Below are 19870 nucleotides of genomic sequence, written 5' to 3' on the forward strand. Positions count from 1 at the left end.
AATATTTCAATGACCAGTGTGATAAAATAAAAAAATATAAAAAACAACTTTATCTAGGTGTGGTAGTACACGCCTGCAATCCGGTTCTTGGGAAACAGAGACAGGAGGATAACTCCAAGTTTGAGGCCCCTGGTCTATAAAGAGTTCTAGAGCAGCCAGGGCTGCTACAGACAGGATGTTGATCCATATTTATTTTGATGGCATTAAAAAAATATCTATTCAGTATTAACCACAATTCTGAAAAATTCTTTTGAGACAGGATCTCAAAATGTAGACCAGGCTGGCCTTGAATTCACTGAATTCCACCTACTTCTGCTTTGAGATTGGTGTGACTTCCAATCTTGTTTTTTATTTATTTTATTTGTGTGTGTGTGTGTGTGTACACGAGTATATACATATGTATATATGCAGAGATCAGAGGAGGAGATCTAGTGTTTTCCTCGATTATTTTACATCTGTCTCTGTATCTCTGCATGCACATGTGTGTAAATGTCTGAAGTTTGCCTTGTTTTCTATGTTAGATGGCCATCAGGCTCCCAGGACCCTCTTATTTCTACCCCCAGCGCTTGGGTTATAGGCATAATGGCTCTTTCTTTCAAGGTATCTCTTTCTTTGCTCTTCCTCTTTGTCCTTCACCCAACTCAACATTCCTGATCCCTCAGTTCTCCTCCCCACTCCCCTTTCCCCCCTCCCCCTACACTGCCAATTTACTAAGGAGATCTTGTCTACTTCCCCTTCCCAGAGGGATCCATGTAGGTCCCTCTTAGGGTTCGGTCCTGAGTTTTATGAATGCATGCCTTTAATCCCAGCACTTGGGAGGTAGAGGCAGGTGGATCTTTGTGAATTCAAGGCCAGCCTAGTCTACAGAGTGAGCTCCAGGACAGGCAGAGTTACACAGAAAAACCTTGTCTCAAAAAACCAACCAACCGGGCTGGAGAGATGGCTCAGTGGTTAAGAGCACTGCCTGCTCTTCCAAAGGTCCTGAGTTCAATTCCCAGCAACCACATGGTGGCTCACAACCATCTGTAGTGAGGTCTGGTGCCCTCTTCTGGCCTGCAGACATACACACAGACAGAATATTGTATACATAATAAATAAATATTTAAAAAAATAAAAAAAAAAAAAAAGAAAAAACCAACCAACCAACCAACCAACCAACCAAATAACAACAACAACAACAAAAAAAACAACCCCTCCAAAAAAGGCAGGTTGAACAAGTCATGAGGAAACAAACCAGTAAGTTCTTCCTGGTCTCTGCTTCAGTTCCTGCCTTCAGGTTCCTGCCAACTTCCCTCAGTGACAATATGATTTGGAAGTGTGAACTTTATTTTAATAAGCCCTTCCCAGATCAAGTTGCTTTTGGTCAGGATGTGTATCACAGCCACAGAAAGTAACAGATACAGTCACATTGTTACGTCATGGGGCTCGGAACCTTAGTATCACTTGACGTCAGCAGAACTTATATAATAGCTGGTTTGGGGGCAGCACTCTAGGAAAAAAGCACCCGAGAATAAATGAGCTAGTAGGCTGAGGAAAGAGCCCCCAAAACCACCGTGATCTACTTATGATAAAAACTGGATTATGCGGTGACTTGACTCAAAGTCTCCAGCGTTTCACTTCCTTTAACAAAACTCCAAGTTCCTAAACACTCTACCCTGCCCCCACTCTTGTCTGTTTTAGCCACACCAGATCACTTCCCAGGTCTATCACAGACATCAGTCCAAGGTAAGCTGTTCCCCATCTTCATGAATCCTGTGTGTGTGTGTGTGTGTGTGTGTGTGTGTGTGTGCATATGGTGTGTATGCCACAGACTGTGAAGGTCAGAGGACAGTCCCTAGCATTAGTCCCTGCCTTCCACCCTGTGAGACAGTCTCCTGTTAGCTGCTGCATACATCAGGTTAGCTGGTCCACATGCTTCTAAGGCTACTCCTGTCAATGTTCCCACTGACAATAAAACATTATTACATTTATTACATTATTTATTTACATTATTACATTTATTACATATATATATATTACATTATATATATAGTGTACGTCCCCTGCTCCCTTATTCATGAAGTTTGAAGTTTTAAAAACTAAGTTTCCTGTCTTTTCTCCTCCAGATAAAAAGACCCTCCTTTGGGAATCTCTCTGCTTCCTGCAGACAGAGTTAGAATTATAGGTGGCTGTCTCCCTGCCTTCCCAGGGGGTAATTATTAAAGCTACCTGCCTGGCACCCTGACATGTCAATCTTGTTTCCTTTTGTGTCTCAAACCTGAGAGTTTCTCAGGGGGTGGGGCTTCTTGTCTGCCATGGCCAGAAGTTCAGTAACCACACACTGAGGTCTTCAGCCTGTGCTTGCTCAGAGAGCGTCACTGGCTTTGCTGAATGATCTTTGGGGTTGTGTAAATAAAGGAGATGGGGTGGTGAGTATGGAGGTCTAATAGGCCACCTAAACTTTTGCTGAAGTTTGAGAGTTTGCCCAGATCTGCCCTTGGGAACTCCTGGAGTCCAGGATGGGGAGCTTTCCAAACTGAGGTCACAAACCATGAAAACCAATAAGAACCATGACAAGTGCTGATAAGGATGTGAAAAACTGAATATGTCATACGCTGCTCCTCGGAATAAATGTCAGAAATGCTATTCTGAGATTCAGATTTTTCTAGGAACTTCAGTCATGCTCTCAGCTTTGAAAAAACTCTGCCAATTTACCATGTTGATTTGATACCATACCATAATTTTATTGGCCTAGAAGTGTTAAACTTATTTCTTCCATTTGCACAGGGATAACAGTGTATTAGATATATAAGTTCTTAATTTATATGTATTTGATTATAGATTTGCAATTAATTTCCTCTTTTCTTTTTTGAGATAGATCTTTCTACATGGCCCTGGCTGCCCTGGCACTCACTATATAGACCAGGCTGACCTCTTGGACTTGAATTCACAGAGATCCACCTGCCCTTGCCTCCGAGTGCTTGGATTAAAGGTGTGTGCTACCATGTCCTGCAGATTTGCAATTTCTTTTGTGGGGAGTGGTTTGAGACAGAGTCTCAGGTAGCTCAGGTTAGCTTAAATAGGTTATATAGCTGAGGCTGACCCCGAACTTCTGATTCTCCTAGTTCTACCTCCTAGCTGCTAGGGTTGTAGGATTGCACCACAATGAATGGCATAAAATTTAAAAATTGCAATTTCTTATAAAGCAGCATTCATTTCAGATGTGGGCATGCATGCCTGTAATCGTAGGCTGAAGCCAAAGCAGGAGGATCATGGGTTTGAGGCTAGCTTGGGCTACATAGTAAGTTCCAACTCAGCCTTGGCAACACAGGGCTGTTCTCTCAAAAATAAATAAACAAGTAAGTGAATAAAAGAATTTATGTACCACGTGGCTCTTGGGTGACCCAGGTCAATGAAATCTTTATTGTATTTAACAAAAAGTGGCACAGAAACATTCATGAAGCTTCATTTGCAATGGCAAGATAGGAGAGAATGAGTAAACCCCGCTGTAGCACACCACGGAGCCCCTACTCAGCGATAACAGAGAGCTTGTGTGAACTTCAGGCGACTGCTTCCGAGTGGGAAGCAAGTCTAAACAGGTACATTGACAATGTTAATGATTCTTCTGATGTATGTGCATTCTACAGAGTCTCGCTAGGAGCGGGCAGGTGGTGGCACATACTTTTAATCCCAGCATTTGGGAGGCAGAGGCAGGCGGATCTCTGTGAGTTCGAGCCAGCCTGGTCTCCACAGTCATGTTTACAAGATAGTCAAGACTGTTTTACTCAGAAATCCTGTCTCAAAGAAACCAAAACCAAGACCACAAACAAACAAAACCACCAGAATCTCACTGTGTGTTGGTCAGGCTAGTCTCAGACTTGTGGGATCCAGTGATCCCCTCGTCTTCAGCCCTGAGCAGCTGAGACTGCCTATATGCACTGCTTGCCCTGCAGAATGGTTTTCAAAAAGAAGGAAAAAGAAGAAAAAAACAAGCCTTATATACGGAAAGCAGATAAGCAGAGGTTAGCGACGTGGCAGGAGATTCAGGGGGAAGCAGTCATGAAAGGACATTTTCAGATATGAAGAAGATTCAAACTCTCTTAAACCTCAGAGAGCTTGATGAGAACTTTCTATGCTACAGCCTAATGGAAACCTGAGTAGACACTGAATTAAAGTTAATGTTCCGTTTCAAATTTAAAATCCCCAAGAGAATTCTTTTTTTTTTTTTTTTTTTGGCTTTTCGAGACAGGGTTTCTCTGTGGTTTTGGAGCCTGTCCTGGAACTAGCTCTTTTTTTTTTAAATATTTATTTATCTATTATGTATACAATATTCTGTCCGTGTGTATGTCTGCAGGCCAGAAGAGGGCACCAGACATCATTACAGATGGTTGTGAGCCACCATGTGGTTGCTGGGAATTGAACTCAGGACCTTTGGAAGAGCAGGCAATGCTCTTAACCACTGAGCCATCTCTCCAGCCCCTGGAACTAGCTCTAGTAGACCAGGCTGGCCTCGAACTCACAGAGATCCGCCTGCCTCTGCCTCCCCAAGAGAATTCTTAACTAAAAGGAGAGGGCTGTTAGGTGCACTGACTGCTCTTCCAAAGGACCCAAGTTCAATTCCCAGCACCCACATGGCAGCTTGCAACGACCATAGGTCCAGTTCCAGGGGATCTGACATCCTCACACAGACATACATGCAGGCCAAACACTAGTGTACATAAAATAAAAACAGATAAATCATTAAAAAAGGAACTAACTGGAGACTATGTATGAAGATACAAAGAAACTTTATGTGGGTCCCCTAACACAGCTCAGAGTGGTGGCCCAGAAATGGATGGCTTAGAAGGGGCTCAGATTTCACAGGAAGCTGTAGCCAGCACAACATGGAACAGAAGCGCCTTGCATCAGGTGTGCTGGAGCTGCTCCGTGGTTGCAGTGGGCGCTGCTGTTAGCTGTTTCCTTCCATTGGCGCTGGAGCTGCTCCATGGTTGCAGTGGGCGCTGCTGTTAGCTGTTTCCTTCCATTGGCGCTGGAGCTGCTCCGTGGTTGCAGTGGGCGCTGCTGTTAGCTGTTTCCTTCCATTGGCGCTGGAACTGCTCTGGGGTTGTAGTAGGTGCAATGGGGCCTCCTAAGATCCAGAAAGCTCTGGTCCTTGCAAGGTTCATAACGCCCCACCTCAAGGCCCTCCGAGCAGTTAACAGACTCGGAGAGGGCTGTCCAGTGGGGCTGCCTGCATGTTGTTCAGGAAGATCCAGGGATGAGCTTTAATGGTCAAGTGGTCTTGGTGAGGCAGCTGCTCCCAGTCCCCCAAGGTCCTATATGACCTACTATAAAGTCACTGCCTCTCCAAGATGGACTTAAGTGCAGTAATGTCTCTGTTTGTCCTCAGTGCGCTGTCCCAAGTGGGCAGACATTTGTCCATATGGCCTCAGGAAAAGCCACACAACAGCCACTGGGTAGCACAAGTCCGGAACAGATGACTAGCACACACGGGTATGGATGGATGTGCCCGGCACTGCAGGAGACCCTCTTCACAGTGCCTTTGGAAAGCTAGAAAGCTCAGCACCACATTCCTTTAACAGACAAACTAAAGTCAAGTGTGCTATCGGCTATCAGGGCTGTATTTGCAACTGATGACTGGCACGTGCGGCTTTGGAAAATGCACTGATTCTCCTGCAAGGCAAAAACTGCTCTTTGGTCTGAGGTTCCAAGGTTTGAGGGAAGTGGTCAGCAGTGTGGTCCAGGACCTCGGTGTTTTTCATTTTGTTCCTACTTTGCTGGCTGTTGTTCTAGTTCTGGTTTGGTTACTGTGAAACCATGACCAGAAACAATTTGGGGAGAAAAGATCTGTTTTACACTTCCAGGTCACAGTCCTTCACTGAGGGAAATCAAGGCAGGGACTCATGGCCAGGAGTCTGAAGCAGAAACCACGAATGAACACTGCTTATTGGCTCGCTCTTCTGTCTTGCACAGTGCAGGCCGATCTCCTTGGAGAAGGTACTGCCTATAGTCAACTAGCAATCAAGAAAATGCCTACAGGGACACACCCACAGGCCAATCTGATCAAGGCAATTCTTTAGTATATATAGCACACTTTCTTGTATCTTATCCTATTGGAGAAAAAAAAATATGACAGCAGGCCCCAGGTCACTGCCACCAAGTCCTATGGCCAGGACAGGGCAGTGATTTTGGCTCTGGTTGTATGCGCACGCGCGCGCGCGCGCACACACACACTTAAAAGAATCTTAATTTTTTTGATACAGTGTCTCACTATGTAGCCCCAACTGACCTGAACTCTCTGTGTAGTTCAGGCTATTCTTAAACTCAGAGATCTGCCTGCCTCTGCCTTCCCACTGTTGGGACTAAAGGCATGCGTCACCACACCCAGCAATTTTGTTTTTCAAAGACAGGGTCTCACGTAGCCCAGGCTGGCTTTGAACTCACTGTGTACCCAAGGATAATCTTGAACTTCTGCTTCCACCTCCCTCCTGGGATTAGAGGTGTAGGCCACCACCTGTTTGTTTTTTGGAGACAGAGTTTTACTTTGTAGTCTAGTCTTTTCTGGAATTCACTGTGTAGCACAAGGTGATCTTGAACTCAAGGCACTCCTTCTGCCTCCAGCCTGGAAGTACTGGGACTGAGATCATAAGAGTGCCCACTATGCCTAGCTAATCCTGATCCTTTTAATGAAGCAGCTTTTAGCCAATCATGTAACAAGATGGGTTTGCGTCCCGGTGACCATTTCTCTCTTTTTCTCTGAGTCTCTCAACTTTTTTTTTCTTTTCTCTTTCCAGCAGGTTCTGACTTTGTTGTTCTGGGTGACCCAGAACTTCATCTGTAGACCAGGTTGGCCTTGAACTCTCAGAGGTCTGGCTACCTCTGTGTGCTAGGATTACAGTGACCAGGCTGGCCTTGAACTCAGATTAGAATTAAAGGTGTTTGCACAGACCCAGCAAAAGAACTTCTGGGTTTCTCAGAGGACGAAATTGGTGGGTTGAAGAAAACTGTCATTCCCAACTGTACGGCCTTGGCCAGGGGTTCAGCTTCTCCAGCCTCACGCCAGCTCAGGTGAAGTTAATGAAGAGAATGGAAGGACTCGTGCCACTGGATTAACGGTGCCATCAGAGCGGCTTTGACAGTGAGCGTTCAGGAGGTACCGCTGTCATCTGCCGCTGTTTCTACTTCATGGCTAATTTAATGCACCTCTATTAAAGAACCAGAGCCTCTAGGAATAGCTAGAATACATTTCTCTCCAAATTCATATTAAATGGACTATCAGCTGAACCTGATCGGCTTGAGGAAAGGATTATGTTTTATAAGCTCAGGATTTAGCACTGTTTTCAGCCAAAAATAGTTACCCTCTGTTCCCGTGTGATTTCTCTCACATTAAAGGCCTTGTAGGAAAGACATGTCTTTCATGTTTGTTTGTCTTTTTTTTTTTCTTCCTGTGACTTTGCACTCACCTGCGATGTCCTTTCTCTATATTTTCAACCTTCTCTCCTGGGCTCATCTCAAAGCTATTTCTTCTACACTAAGATTTTTTTTCTTCTTCTCAATTTCTCATTTGAAAAAATAAAAAGCCAAACCTTCAGAAAAGGCGGCATGATTGTACAAGGTCACCAGTACAGTTTCTCCTACATTGAACTCTAAGTGTTTTTAAATCTGCTTTCAGTCTATGTTCCCTAAAGCATTCAAAAGTTGCCAATATTTTGATCCCTCATCTCCGTGTGTATCACCTAAGAGCCATTCTTCTGCACAGCTGAGCACTGATCTCTCACTGATGAAATATTACCGGCTATGGAATTTTCACCGCGGAGCTGGGTATCGAACCCGGAGCCTGACACATGCCCGACAAGCACTGTACCACTGAGCTACACCACCAGCCCTCCAACTGCATCTTGAGAAGCAGTTCATTTATCACGATAGGCAAGGAACGACAAAAGGGATGGAAAAGTGATTTGAGAATCTTGGTAGAATCAGGCTCCTCCTGGGTGTTCTGGGAAGTGTGTGGGATTTTCTTTAAGCTTCTGTTTGAGATCCACAGGGTCCTCTGGACGCTGTCAGCTTGACAGCTTGGGGCTTTAGTCTTCCACAGAGGCAACCGTTAGCTTTGGCTGCCTGTGCTACTGCTCCCCACATGAAACTGGGGTGAGCTGCCACTTGAGCTGTGTGCCTAGAGTCAGGTCAAAATGGCAGGGACAAAATGACTGAGCCAGCGGTTGGGCCACCTGGATTCCTAGTCCGACTGCTTGTGGGCTGGAGGACTATTTGTGTCCTAGGGCTATAACAGCAAAGTACCATTGGGGGAGGGGAACTGTAACAAAAGAGAATTATTTTCTCCGGGTTTTGGAGGCCAGAAGTCCAAAATTAAGGTGCTGGAAGGCCCAGGCTCTTCCTGGAGGTTCAGGAGATATTGTTTCCAGGCTGTTCTCTGAGTTTCTTGGGTTTCTGGTGAACTGAGACATCATCCCGTGGCTCGCTGAGGCATCATGCCTCCCCTTGAGTGACTTCCTCAGTTTGTTCTCATAGTATAGCTCTTCATCCCTACCTATTACAAAACACTAGCCATATTGACTGAAGAGCCCAGCCTGTTCTAGTACGTTATCTTGGTTAATACAACGCAATGCCTTCTTTTCTAATATTCACACATTCTGCAGTAAAAGGCTTGGGCTCTAATAGCCAGTAGGGGACATAGTTCAACCCGTAAAAGAGGCTCTTGTGTGCCAACATCTTCCACACTTGCCAGTGATAGCATTTCTTTTCTTTCCTTTTTGGTTTTGGGGCAGTGTTTCTCTGTATAGCCCTGACTATCATGTCTTGGAATTCACTCTGTGGAACAGGCTAGCCTCATACTCAAATCTGCCTGCCTCTGCCTCCTAAGTGTTGGGTTTAAAGGGATGTACCACCACACCTGACATTTCTAATGGTTTTTGTTTTACTCTGACCTTTTTTAAAAAAAATATTTATTTATTTATTTATTATGTATACAATGTTCTGTCCGTGTGTATGTCTGCAGGCCAGAAGAGGGCACCAGACCTCATTACAGATGGTTGTGAGCCACCATGTGGTTGCTGGGAATTGAACTCAGGACCTTTGGAAGAGCAGGCAATGCTCTTAACCACTGAGCCATTTCTCCAGCCCCCTGACCTTTTTTTTTTTTAAATATTGCGTTTTATATAACCCAGGCTTCCCCAGAACTTGTTAGGTAGCCAAGGATGATCTTGAATGTCTGATTCTCCTGCTTGCACCAGAGCTGGGATTACTATGTCCAACAAATTGTGCTAAAATGCTTCCATTTGGAATCTTTCTGTATTGTCTTCTATTGTCCTACATCTTTAGCCTCCTTTAATTTCTTTTTTCTTTTCTTTTTTTCTTTTTTGGAGACTGGGTTTCTCTGTAGCTTTGGAGCCTGTCCTGGAACTAGCTCTTGTAGACCAGGCTGGCCTCTAACTCACAGAGATCCTCCTGCCTCTGCCTCCCAAGTGTGCCACCACTGCCCGGCTTAGCCTCCTTTAATTTAGGACAGCTGTTTTAGTGTTTTCCTGTGTGTAAGGAGTGATGGCTCCTGTAATCTTGGCACTTGAAAGGTGGGAATGGAAGAGGCTTTCACGGCCAAAGTCATGTTTGACTACTCAGTGATTTCACAGTGAACCTGGACTACATTTGAGAATCTGGCAGCTGAAGCCAATGATAGTTTGTGCGCTTATCCTGTACTAGGCCCTGGGTTCAGTCTCTAGCCTGGAAGAATTTCTGGATTCACATCCAGAGCTTTTAGACAGGGTCTTGCTACACATCCCAGAACATTTGATCCTCCTGCCCCCGCCTCTCCAGTGCTTGAATTACAAGTGTGTGCTACCAAAATTGGCCTCAAAGTAATGTTTCTGCCTTTCTTTTTTCTTTCTTTCTTTTTTTTTTTCGAGACAGGGTTTCTCTGTGGCTTTGGAGCCTGTCCTGGAACTAGCTCTTGTAGACCAGGCTGGTCTCGAACTCACAGAGATGCGCCTGCCTCTGCCTCCCGAGTGCTGGGATTAAAGGCGTGCGCCACCATTGCCCGGCTCTGCCTTTTTAGAAACAATATTTAGTTTTGGGCTACGCATGGTAGTGCACACCTTTCATCCCAGCACTTGGGAGGCAGAGCGAGGAGGACCTCTGAGTTTGAGGTTAGCCTGGTCTACAGAGCAAGTTCCAGGACAGCCAGGCTACACAGAGAAACCGTCTTTCGATTCCCCCCCCCCCCCCAATGTAAGCCACTTGCTATGGGTGCTGGGAATTGAACCTGGGTCCTTTGCAAGAATAGAACTAGTCATTTCTTCAGCCCCCAAGTTTATTTATAAAACAGGCCCAATAAGAGCACAGCACACCCATAAACTAAAACAACTATAACACTATATTAGTAAGTTATTGAAAGCTTATGAATTATTAATTCTGGAACTTTCCATGTAATAATTTTAATCTGCGATGATCTAAGGGAAACTAACACTGTGGTAAGGCAAGATCACTCCACTGATCTCCTGGAACTAGCTCTTTTTTTTTTTTTTTTGTAAACGGAGACTGCTTTAGTTTCTGGCCACCTAGGCCCGAATAGTCACATAAAACTTTTAATTGCAACACTGTTTGGTCAGTGATTTAGGCATATTTCTATCTAGTTTTTACATCTTAAATAAATCCGTTTCTATTAATCTGTGTATTGCCATGACGCTGTGGTTTACCAGTAAGGTTATGGTGTCCTTTTTCTTTGGCAGCTACCTGGTGTCTCCTTGACTCCACCTTCTTTCCCCCTGCATTTAGTTTTCCTGCTTAACTCTATTCTGCCCTGCCATAGGCCCAAAGCAGCTTCTTTGTTAGCCAATGGAATAAAACATATTCACAGCATCCAGAGGGGAATCCCACATCACTGGTTCACATCTTTATCCTCACAGCAGAGCACCCAGAGGCAGAGGCAGGCAGATCTCTGTGAGTTGAGACCAACCTGCTCTACAAAGGGAGTTCCAAGACAGCCAGTGCTGGATACAAAATAACCCGTAGCTACTTACATTCTGAATTTACTCTTATGGTTATTGTTGCACAAGTCTGAATTTTTTTTTGATATGTATTGAGCTCTACATTTTTCTCTGCTCCCCTCCCTGCCTCCACCCTCCTGCCTTCAATCCTCCCCCAAGGTCCCCATGCTCCCAATTTACTCAGGAGATCCTGTCCTTTTCTACTTCCCATGTAGATTAGATCTATGTAAGTCTCTCTTAGTGTCCCCATTGTGGAACTAGCTCTTGTAGACCAGGCTGGCTTTGAACTCACAGAGATCCACCTGTCTCTGCCTCCGGGAGTGCAGGGATTAAAGGCGTGCCCAACCACCGCCCGGCTAGTTTTTTTTTTTTTAATTTATTTATTTATTATGTGTACAACATCCTGCCTCGATGTATGCCTGCACGTCAGAGGAGGGCGCCAGATCTCAGTACAGATGGTTGTGAGCCACCATGTGGTTGCTGGGAATTGAACTCAGGACCTCTGGAAGAGCAGACAGCGCTCTTATCCTCTGAGCCATCTCTCCAGCCCCTATTTAGTTTTTTTGAGACAGGGTTTTTCTGTGTAACAGCTCTGTTTGTCCTCAACTCGCTTTGTAGACCACGCCAGCCTCAAACTCTGAGATTGCCCGCCTCTGCCTCCCGAGTGCTGGGATCAAGGGCAGGCACCACCGCAGTCAGGCTCAGGGACCACTTCTTGATAATCACAGCAGAAGTCTAGAGAGCGATGGGCCATAGAGTAGAGTGTATTTTGTTTTTCTTTTGAGACAGTCTCACTATGTAGCCGTAGCTAGTTTTGAAGTTACAGAGATCTGCCAGCCTTCGAACGGTTGGGATTAAATTAAAGGTGTATGCCACCACAGCTAGTAAGTAGGTTTATCTCATTATTTCTGTGTATATGCTAGCACGCTACCGCGGAGGCAGAGGACTATGTTTTGTCTGCTTTTCCATCTTACGGCTACAGTCTCTCACTGTACCCAAACCTTGCCAGATTCAGCTAGCCTGGCTGGTCACCAAACTCCAGGGATCCTTTTGTCCCCGTCTCCCCACTGAGGTTACTTGGGTTTGCAGCCACAGATTTTATTATATTGGTGCTGGGGCTTGAGCTCAAGCTCTCAAGTTTATGCAGCCTTTTACAGTCTGAGCCATTTCCTAAGCCCCGCATTTATTTTATGTTCACTAGGCCACCGCTGTGTATAATACAGGCACACATATCTGAGCATAACAATACAACTTTATAGACAGAGGTGGTGGTACACGCTTATAAACCCAGAATTCGGGAGGCTTAAGTAGAAGGATCCGAATTCCAGTCCTGCCTCAGCTACATAGTGAAGCAGTCGCAAGTTTTGAGTGTCACTCGCTGGTTACCCTTCCGTTTGCTGTACACTGCATACTGGCCCGTGACTGTCGCCTGACTGGCCGCAGAGAGCCCTGCTTGGGAAATCACATTTCCACAGAGTTCTTTGCGAGGCCCTCCAGGGCAGGTTTCTAGAAGCACTGACCAGTTACCCCGCATCGACTTGCAACACTAAGCATCAACCTGGGCCTTTCCACCTAACTCCATCTCGGCCACCGTACCAGTCCAGCCTGAAGAAGGGAGAGTTACGGGGCGCCCACGCGCCGACGCGACCAGGATGCTGGCCGGGGAAACCGAGGTCTGGGCTCTGAGGCGACACCCCTTACCCCGCCGTGAGCAGCCGCTCTGGGGACGACCCAGGCCTCGAGTAGCTACCTGGCGCTGGCGCCCGGCCCGCAACACTTCCTGTCCCGCGCGGGTGCGGTGCTCACGTGACCCAGGGCTGGGCGGAGATCACCTGAATAAGGACATCACGTGAACGGGAGGCGGGGCAGGGGCGGGACGTCTCCGCTCACGTGACGGTCCGGGACGGCCGCCGAGCGCCTCCTCGCCGCACTCCCCCCCGCCCCCCCCCGCCCTCCCCACCCCCAGGCTCGGGCTCTCGCTCTCCGGCTCCCGTTGCAGCTTCGCCCCCGCTCTTGCGGCGCGACCGTGTCCCAGGCTCGGCCTCGAACGGGCCCGCCGCCGGGAGCCCCACGCCACGCGCGATGCGGGCCGTTCAGCCGGGACCTGTGCCCTCCGGGCGGCGCGTCGCTCTCCTGCCTCCGCTGCTGCCTCCGCCACCGCTCCTGCTGCTGCTGCTGCTGCTCGTGGCGGCCCCGGGCTCCGCGCAGGCCCAGGCCGCGGACTTGGCCGCTCTGTGCAGGTAGGTGTCCTGCGTGGCGGGCGCGGGCCGGGGGACACGCAGACGCCAGTCCCGCCCCGCCCCCGCGGGAAAGTTGCCCGCCTGGTGGCTGCGACGGTCTCGGGGCGATGCGCGGGGGGACTCACCGCCGTGGGGCTGGCCCACGGAGCCCCGTGCCAGGCCACTTGTGGCTGTCATAAGTCGGGCGGCTTTGTGCGACTCCCGTGGCCGGGATGTGCCCGTCGGAAGTTGCAGGGGGCAAGAACTCCGGCTGGGCTTTTGTCCCACTGCACGTTTTCATTGAAGTTCCAGCCGCGGGGCTTCGGGAGGCGTCCCCTCCAGTGTGCAGACTCTCTCCAGGGAGTGCGAGCCCACGCGATGGCTTTGGAGTTGGGTAGTTGACCCCGTCTGTGGCAGTTCTCTCACACTTTTTTTCTTATCTGATTTAGAGTAGCTATTTGTCAGTGGGTGACGCTTTTTCTTCTTTTGACGGGTGTAGAGGGGTGGTCATCCGTGTTGGCTTTCAAAGACTTTACCCTTCAGTTCTCCCAGTCCGCTTCCTGTCTGGTTGCTCACATGATGTCATTGTCTCCAGAGTGTATTATTCTAGTGTAGTCTTCTGCTCTGGGAACCGAGGTTGTATAATCTCCAGTCTTGTTCAAGTTTGTTAGTGTTGGACACAGGTTCGTGGGTCGAGGGAACTTCCAATACCAGGGGTTTGGGAACTCCTGGCCTCCTCTGGACTTTTTTTTTTTTTTTTTTTTTGAGACAAGGTTTCTCTGTAGCCTTAGAGCCTGTCCTGGAATTAGTAGACCAGGCTGGGCTTGAACTCACAGAGATCCACCTGCCTCTGCCTCCCAAGTGCAGGGATTAAAGATGTGGCTACCACCTCCTGGTGTCCTCTGGACTCTTCAGGGTGATAGGAAGTCTTTCTTGTTTTTAGAACTTGGATAAGGAGGAAGCGGGATGCAAATCTTTAAGTCAGCCTTAGCCCTGACTTTCAGAAGTGAGTCAGATATTTCTGAGCTGAGCTTCAAGTTTCTGATGTTAGTTACAGGCTTCTCTCTCCCCGCTCGTGTCAGAGAGTTTTGTTCTCACCTAGACTTCACCACTTGTAGGCATCATTATTTTAAGGGGAACTAGGTAGACCAGACTTCTCTTTCCCACTTTGGAGAGTATCTGGAGGCAGAGCCTGCTGCACTGCGGTTTATAGACCAATTAGCTGTCCAAAGAGAAATTGCTGCCCCTCCATAATACGGAGGAAGGGTGACCCTTAAACAATTCTGGGGCACTTAGAACAGGAAATTTTGGATTAAGTACTGCAGTGACCAAGAATTAACACAGCTGGGCTAGTGTGGAAGTAGTCTTGTTAGTTAATTGGAATTTGTTTCTTTTGAGACGGGGTGATACTGGGGCTCGAACCTAGGTCAGACGTGCCAAGCAAGCAATCTCCCACTGACCTAAAGCCCTTTCCTTAGAATTCTATTTTGACACTATTATTTTTAAAGTGGTGTGTGTGTGTGTGTGTGTGTGTGTGTGTGTGTCTGCCATGCAGAGGCAGGGACAGGATCTCAGATCTCTTGGAGCTGGAGTAACAGGTTGTCTGGGTGCAGAGAATTGAACTTGGGTCCCCTCTAACCAGGTCACTCTCCAGCTGTAGTAGATTTCATTTCTTTAAAAAATTATTTTGATTTTATTGCGTGCGTTAGTATTTTGTTTGTATGTGTGACTGTTGACCACATGCCTTCAAGGTGTCCTGGGAGGCTGTTGGGTTCCCTGGAACTGGAGTTCCGTGGTCGAGAGGCACCATGTGGGTTCTGGGAACTGAACCTGGGTCCTCTGCAGAATCAACAATGCCTTTAACTGCTGAGCTGTCTCTTCAGCCCCATTGTGTTAGCTTCTTCCCCTCCTTCCCTCCTTTTTAAAGAATTTTTCAGTACAGGGTTTCTCTGTGTAGCCCTGGCTGCCTTGGAACTCACTCTGTCTCTACCTCCTGAGTGCTGGGATTAAAGGTGTGCGCCACCACCGCCTGACTTAGAATTTATTTCTTAACTGGTTAGACGTTGGCAGGAGACTGATAAGACACTGGTGTCTCAGGGCCACTCACTTGTGCGTGGTCATCTCACTGTCTTGAACTTGTGTTCATTCTCATCTGGGCCAGGGGAGTTCTGGTACTTAGCCCAGTTGAATGGCCTTTGCAGCCACATCCTGGGGCCTCCAGGAGAGGTAGACCCTGCCTCATTTGGGGTGCTTGGCGTAGCCTCCGGCTATCTCTAAGGTGGTTCCTCTAGATTTCCTCAGGTACGGTGAACTTCCCAGGCCTTCATACCTGTCTCCTGCCTGTCACTGTGTTCCATTTGTACAAAGAAACTTGCTTGAGGACCAGGCGGTGGTGGCGCACGCCTTTAATCCCAGCACTTGGGAGGCAGAGGCAGGCGGATCTCCGTGAGTTCGAGACCAGCCTGGTCTACAAGAGCTAGTTCCAGGACAGGCTCCAAAACCACAGAGAAACCCTGTCTCGAAAAACCAAAAAAAAAAAAAAAAAAAAAAAAAGAAACTTGCTTGGAATAAATTTTAGTGTCTCTTCCAAACTTAGTGTCTGCAGAGTGTAGTTTGTCTTGTGTGTTGCCATTTAGTTTTGTGTTCTGTGAGATCAAACCAGGCTTAGGACAAGCTAAGCAGCTGTTTTCTTACACAGCCCTTTAGTTTAGAATCTCTTCGTGCTTTTAACCACTTCCTCGAGACTGTGGGCAGTTATCTGTGTACTGTTAGATAAAGTGGCCTTCCAGCCCCTAAGGTACCACCTGTACAAGGAAGGAGGTAGTAATTCTTTCTAAATCCAGTATGAGTTTCATCAATATCAAGGGAGCATGAAGTGTTTGGTCGCCTGCTTATTCTTGTCACAGGCCCCATGGCTGCGGTGTAAACAGCCGGCATGGGTCTCCTCAGTGTGAGCAGTAGGCTCCTGCAGTTGGTACTTTTTGTGTTTGCTTCTGTCACCTGGTCACAGAGGCAGTTCCTTGTGTGGCAAGTACTATTCAGGTGTTTGTAAACCATCGGAGCGAACTACTTTCTCCTTGCTTGGAAAAACGTGGTTTGGTGCCCAGGGCAGTTCCGGAAGTTATTTCTGTAATGTTATCAGCCTGTCCAGGCTTCACGGGGCTCTTTCTAAGCCCAAGCTGTGGGTTCTCAGACAGCCTCTCCCAAGAGAGGCTAATTTCCAGAGAACAGGAGGGAAATCCTGGCCTATTTCTGGAGTGTCAGCTTCCTGTGGGAACTTCAGGTTGGTTCAGAGCTTTGACCCGGCTCTGACTGCTGGGACGGGGCACACATAGTTCCTACTGCATTTAGCCTTGGGGAGGGGTGAAGGAACCATTCCAGCAGCAGGTCTTAGGGTGTTTGCACAATGGAGAGGCCTGCTCTGTGAGATGCGTAAGTGCAGCAGACGTGGCAGAGGCGAGTGTACGCAACAGCACTTGATACAACTGTTTGTTCTTTGAAGAGACTGTACACACACAGAGACACCCCTGCTTCCCACAGATAGTGAGCACTCACTGAACCTAAGGTCTCACACATGGTAGGTAGGTGCTTTACCTCTCAGCTGCATCCCTTTTCTTTTGTTTTTTATTTTGAGACTTTGGCTTGCTAAGTTGCCTAGGCTGCCCTGTCCTGCCCTGTCTCTGTTGCAGTCAGGATTCCAGGCAAACTAGACCTGGCTGATAATACATGCTTGTCAGATGTCTGGAGGACAATGTGCTGTGGATGAAGAACTTACTTTGTGAGGCTGGTGAGCCTGTTGATGGCACTAACCTTGATAAGGTCTGGGGTAGAGAACTTGCGAAGGTCAGTGGGGCAGGATAAGTGAGAAGAAGAGAGGGTCAGAGGCTGGGCAATGGCAGGGCCGAGTCATGCTCCTGCATAGCCATTCAGTGGAGTAACTTATTCCTTTAAACTTTGCAGAATGCCATGTTACGTATGTTAAACGTGTGTTTCCACCCTTGATTTAGGTGTTTACAGTATCCTTCATAGGGAAAGTGTAACAGTTGGAACTGATTGTAAAATGCTTGGTCTGGTGGTTTAACTACTTTGAAATTTAAACAGCACAGGATTTCTGCAAATTGTGTGGGTATGAATGCTGGAGAGTTTTTATTATATTGAGGACAAGAGAATAATGAAGCCAGCTGGGAGTCTCAGTCAGTTTAGTTGCTATCTCTAGGGAGATTTTTTCCCCTCCTGCAATTTTTCCAAAAGAACAATGCTTATATGTTTAATTTGGGCCACATGTTAGCCTGGATCCCATCCATTTGTGTGCATGCATTTCTTTTAACCGTGAGTACGTGTTAGCCTAGGATGGTTAATTATGGTAACATTGTGGCTTTTGTTTTCCTTTTTCGACAGGGTCTTTTATGCCCTCACTACAGCTCACTCACAGTAGGGTAATTGAGGGTGACCTTGAGCTCCCGGTCCTCTAGCCTCTACCTTCTATCAGATCTTAAAATAACACCTTTTTCTTTTTCTTTTTTTTGTAAATAATACTTTGTCTTTTGACCCCTTAGCAACTTGTTTTTAGTCACGTACTTGCAGAAATTTAGGAGTTTCTAAGGTGTTCAGGGTCAAATCCTCAGATGTGTGCGCTGTTCCCCCCTCCCCCCTTCTGTGGCTGTGATAAAGCACCATGACTAGGACATTATATAGCCAAAAGAGTTTATCTTGGCTGGGCTTAGCATGGCAGCAAGTGGCATCTTTAACCGCAGCCTGAAGGAAAGCCTGCCTTACTTCCTCCAGCAAGGCCACACCTCCTAGCCCTCCCAAATATCGCCACCAGCTGGGGACCATCTCTTCAAATATGGGGACCTTTGGGGGCCATTCTCCTTCTAAGCCCAGAAGCTAAGAAATCTTAGCTTGTGGCAGAATTCACTGTTGGAAGAGCATTGCCTTCCTGTGCATTGCAGGGTGTTAGCCGTGCTCCTGGTCTGTGCTCAGCAGGTCCCAAGACTCTTCACCCCATGCTCCTCACCTGGGCCACATAGAGAGAGGGAAATGTTCCCAAACATTTCAGATGAACCCCCCCAATCGTGAAAAATTCTCCCGTTGACAATCAATGGGCACCCCAAGGTCACAGAGTTTTTCTCCTCTTAGCAAGGAGAAGGTGAATGTTCGTCGTCCCCCCCCCCCCCCCCCGCCCCCCATGTGTTGTTGTTATTTGTTGTACTGGGTGTGGTTTGCTGGGTGAGGTTACCCCCCCCCCAACAGACAGGGTTTTCTGTGTAATGGCCCTGGCTGTCATGGAACTTGCTTTGTAGACCAGGCTGGCTTTGAATTCACAGAGGTCTGCCTGCCTCTACCTCACCAATGCTGGGCAGCAGCTGAGTTTTTAACTGGTACCGTGTTGTAATTTTTCTTTGCTGTGTTCTCAGCTCATTTTTGTTATTAGGAGTGTGACAGTTTTGTGGAATCAGTCAACCTTTTTTTTTTTAATGCATTGGGATCAGTTTTTGTATGAACTAGATGTTTTCTTTTCCATACATTTTGGTACAATTTAGTAATGTTCTAGTAACCTGGTACTTTGGGGGAGGAGGTGTAGAACAGGGGGAGGAGCTAGAGTATGGTGCCTGTTACTTATTTTATTTATTTATGTTAAGGCATGGTCTCATGTGTAGGGTAGCAAGCCTTGAAATTGGGATCCTCCTGCCTCAGTCTCTGGAGTTAGAAGCATTTGTCATTTTTCCCAACATTTCAGGTTTCAGTTTCCATTTTTGTCTATTCAGATTTTTTGTCTTGGGGCTGGAGAGATGGCTCAGTGGTTAAGAGCATTGCCTGCTCTTCCAGAGGTCCTGAGTTCAATTCCCAGCAACCACATGGTGGCTCACAACCATCTGTAATGAGGTCTGGTGTCCTCTTCTGACCTGCAGGCATACACACAGACAGAATATTGTATAGATAATAAATAAATAAATAAATAAAAGATTTCTTGTCTTTTCCTGAGCCAGTTTTGATAAACTGTGTTTTTCTAGTGAGAGAGAGAGCGCAAGCACAGGTGTGCATGCATGTGTGTGCAGGCGTGCATCTGTGTGTATGTATGTGATTATATGGGGTGTGTGTATACATATATATGTATGTGTTTGTATTTGTGCCTCTATTGTTATGTGTGTGCCTCTTTATGTTTGTGTGTGTGTGTGTGGTCAGAGGGCAACCTCATGTGCTGCCTTCTTTTTGAGACAAGATCTCTCTGAGTGAACTCCACCCAGGCTAGCTGGCCTCTGAGCTGGGATCTTCCTCCCTCCTCCACTCCCAACCTCTTCATCTATGGGATAAGTGTGTGCTGCTGGCTTTTTAATGCAGGGTCTGGGGCTCCAACTTATGTTCTCAGCTTTTAAGGAAAGCATTTTACTGGCAAAGGCACCTTCCCATCCTCAAGATTTCTTTAAGAATTAAATTAAAGACAGAGTCTTACTGTCTAGCCCAGTCTCTCCAACTTGTGCTCCACCAACTTTGTCTTCAAGTGCCGACAGTCAGTGGTTTGGTTATCACACCTGGCTTTTTTTTTTTTTGAGATTTTTTTAAAAAATTTTATGTGTATGGGTGTCTTGTCTGCATATGTGTCTGTGTACCATGTGTGTTTATTGTCTTTGGAGGCCCCAGAAGAAGGTGTTGAATCCTTTGGCACTGGAG

At 47.0% G+C, this 19870-nt stretch overlaps 1 protein-coding gene across 1 annotated transcript in view; it reads left to right on the forward strand.

The window, feature by feature from the left end:
* The first annotated feature begins 12983 nt into the window (after nucleotides 1-12983).
* Igf2r (insulin like growth factor 2 receptor) overlaps nucleotides 12984-19870 on the forward strand; it is a 94362-nt gene continuing 87475 nt past the window's right edge. The window contains exon 1 of the mRNA XM_041680038.1: nucleotides 12984-13219. Coding sequence (XP_041535972.1) covers nucleotides 13062-13219 — 158 coding nt within the window. The 5' untranslated portion in view covers nucleotides 12984-13061. The remainder of the gene's footprint in view (nucleotides 13220-19870) is intronic.

The sequence above is a fragment of the Microtus oregoni genome, unplaced genomic scaffold, assembly GCF_018167655.1.
Source record: "Microtus oregoni isolate MIOR12 unplaced genomic scaffold, Mior012 000033F_ref0000390, whole genome shotgun sequence".
Lineage (NCBI taxonomy): Eukaryota > Metazoa > Chordata > Mammalia > Rodentia > Cricetidae > Microtus > Microtus oregoni.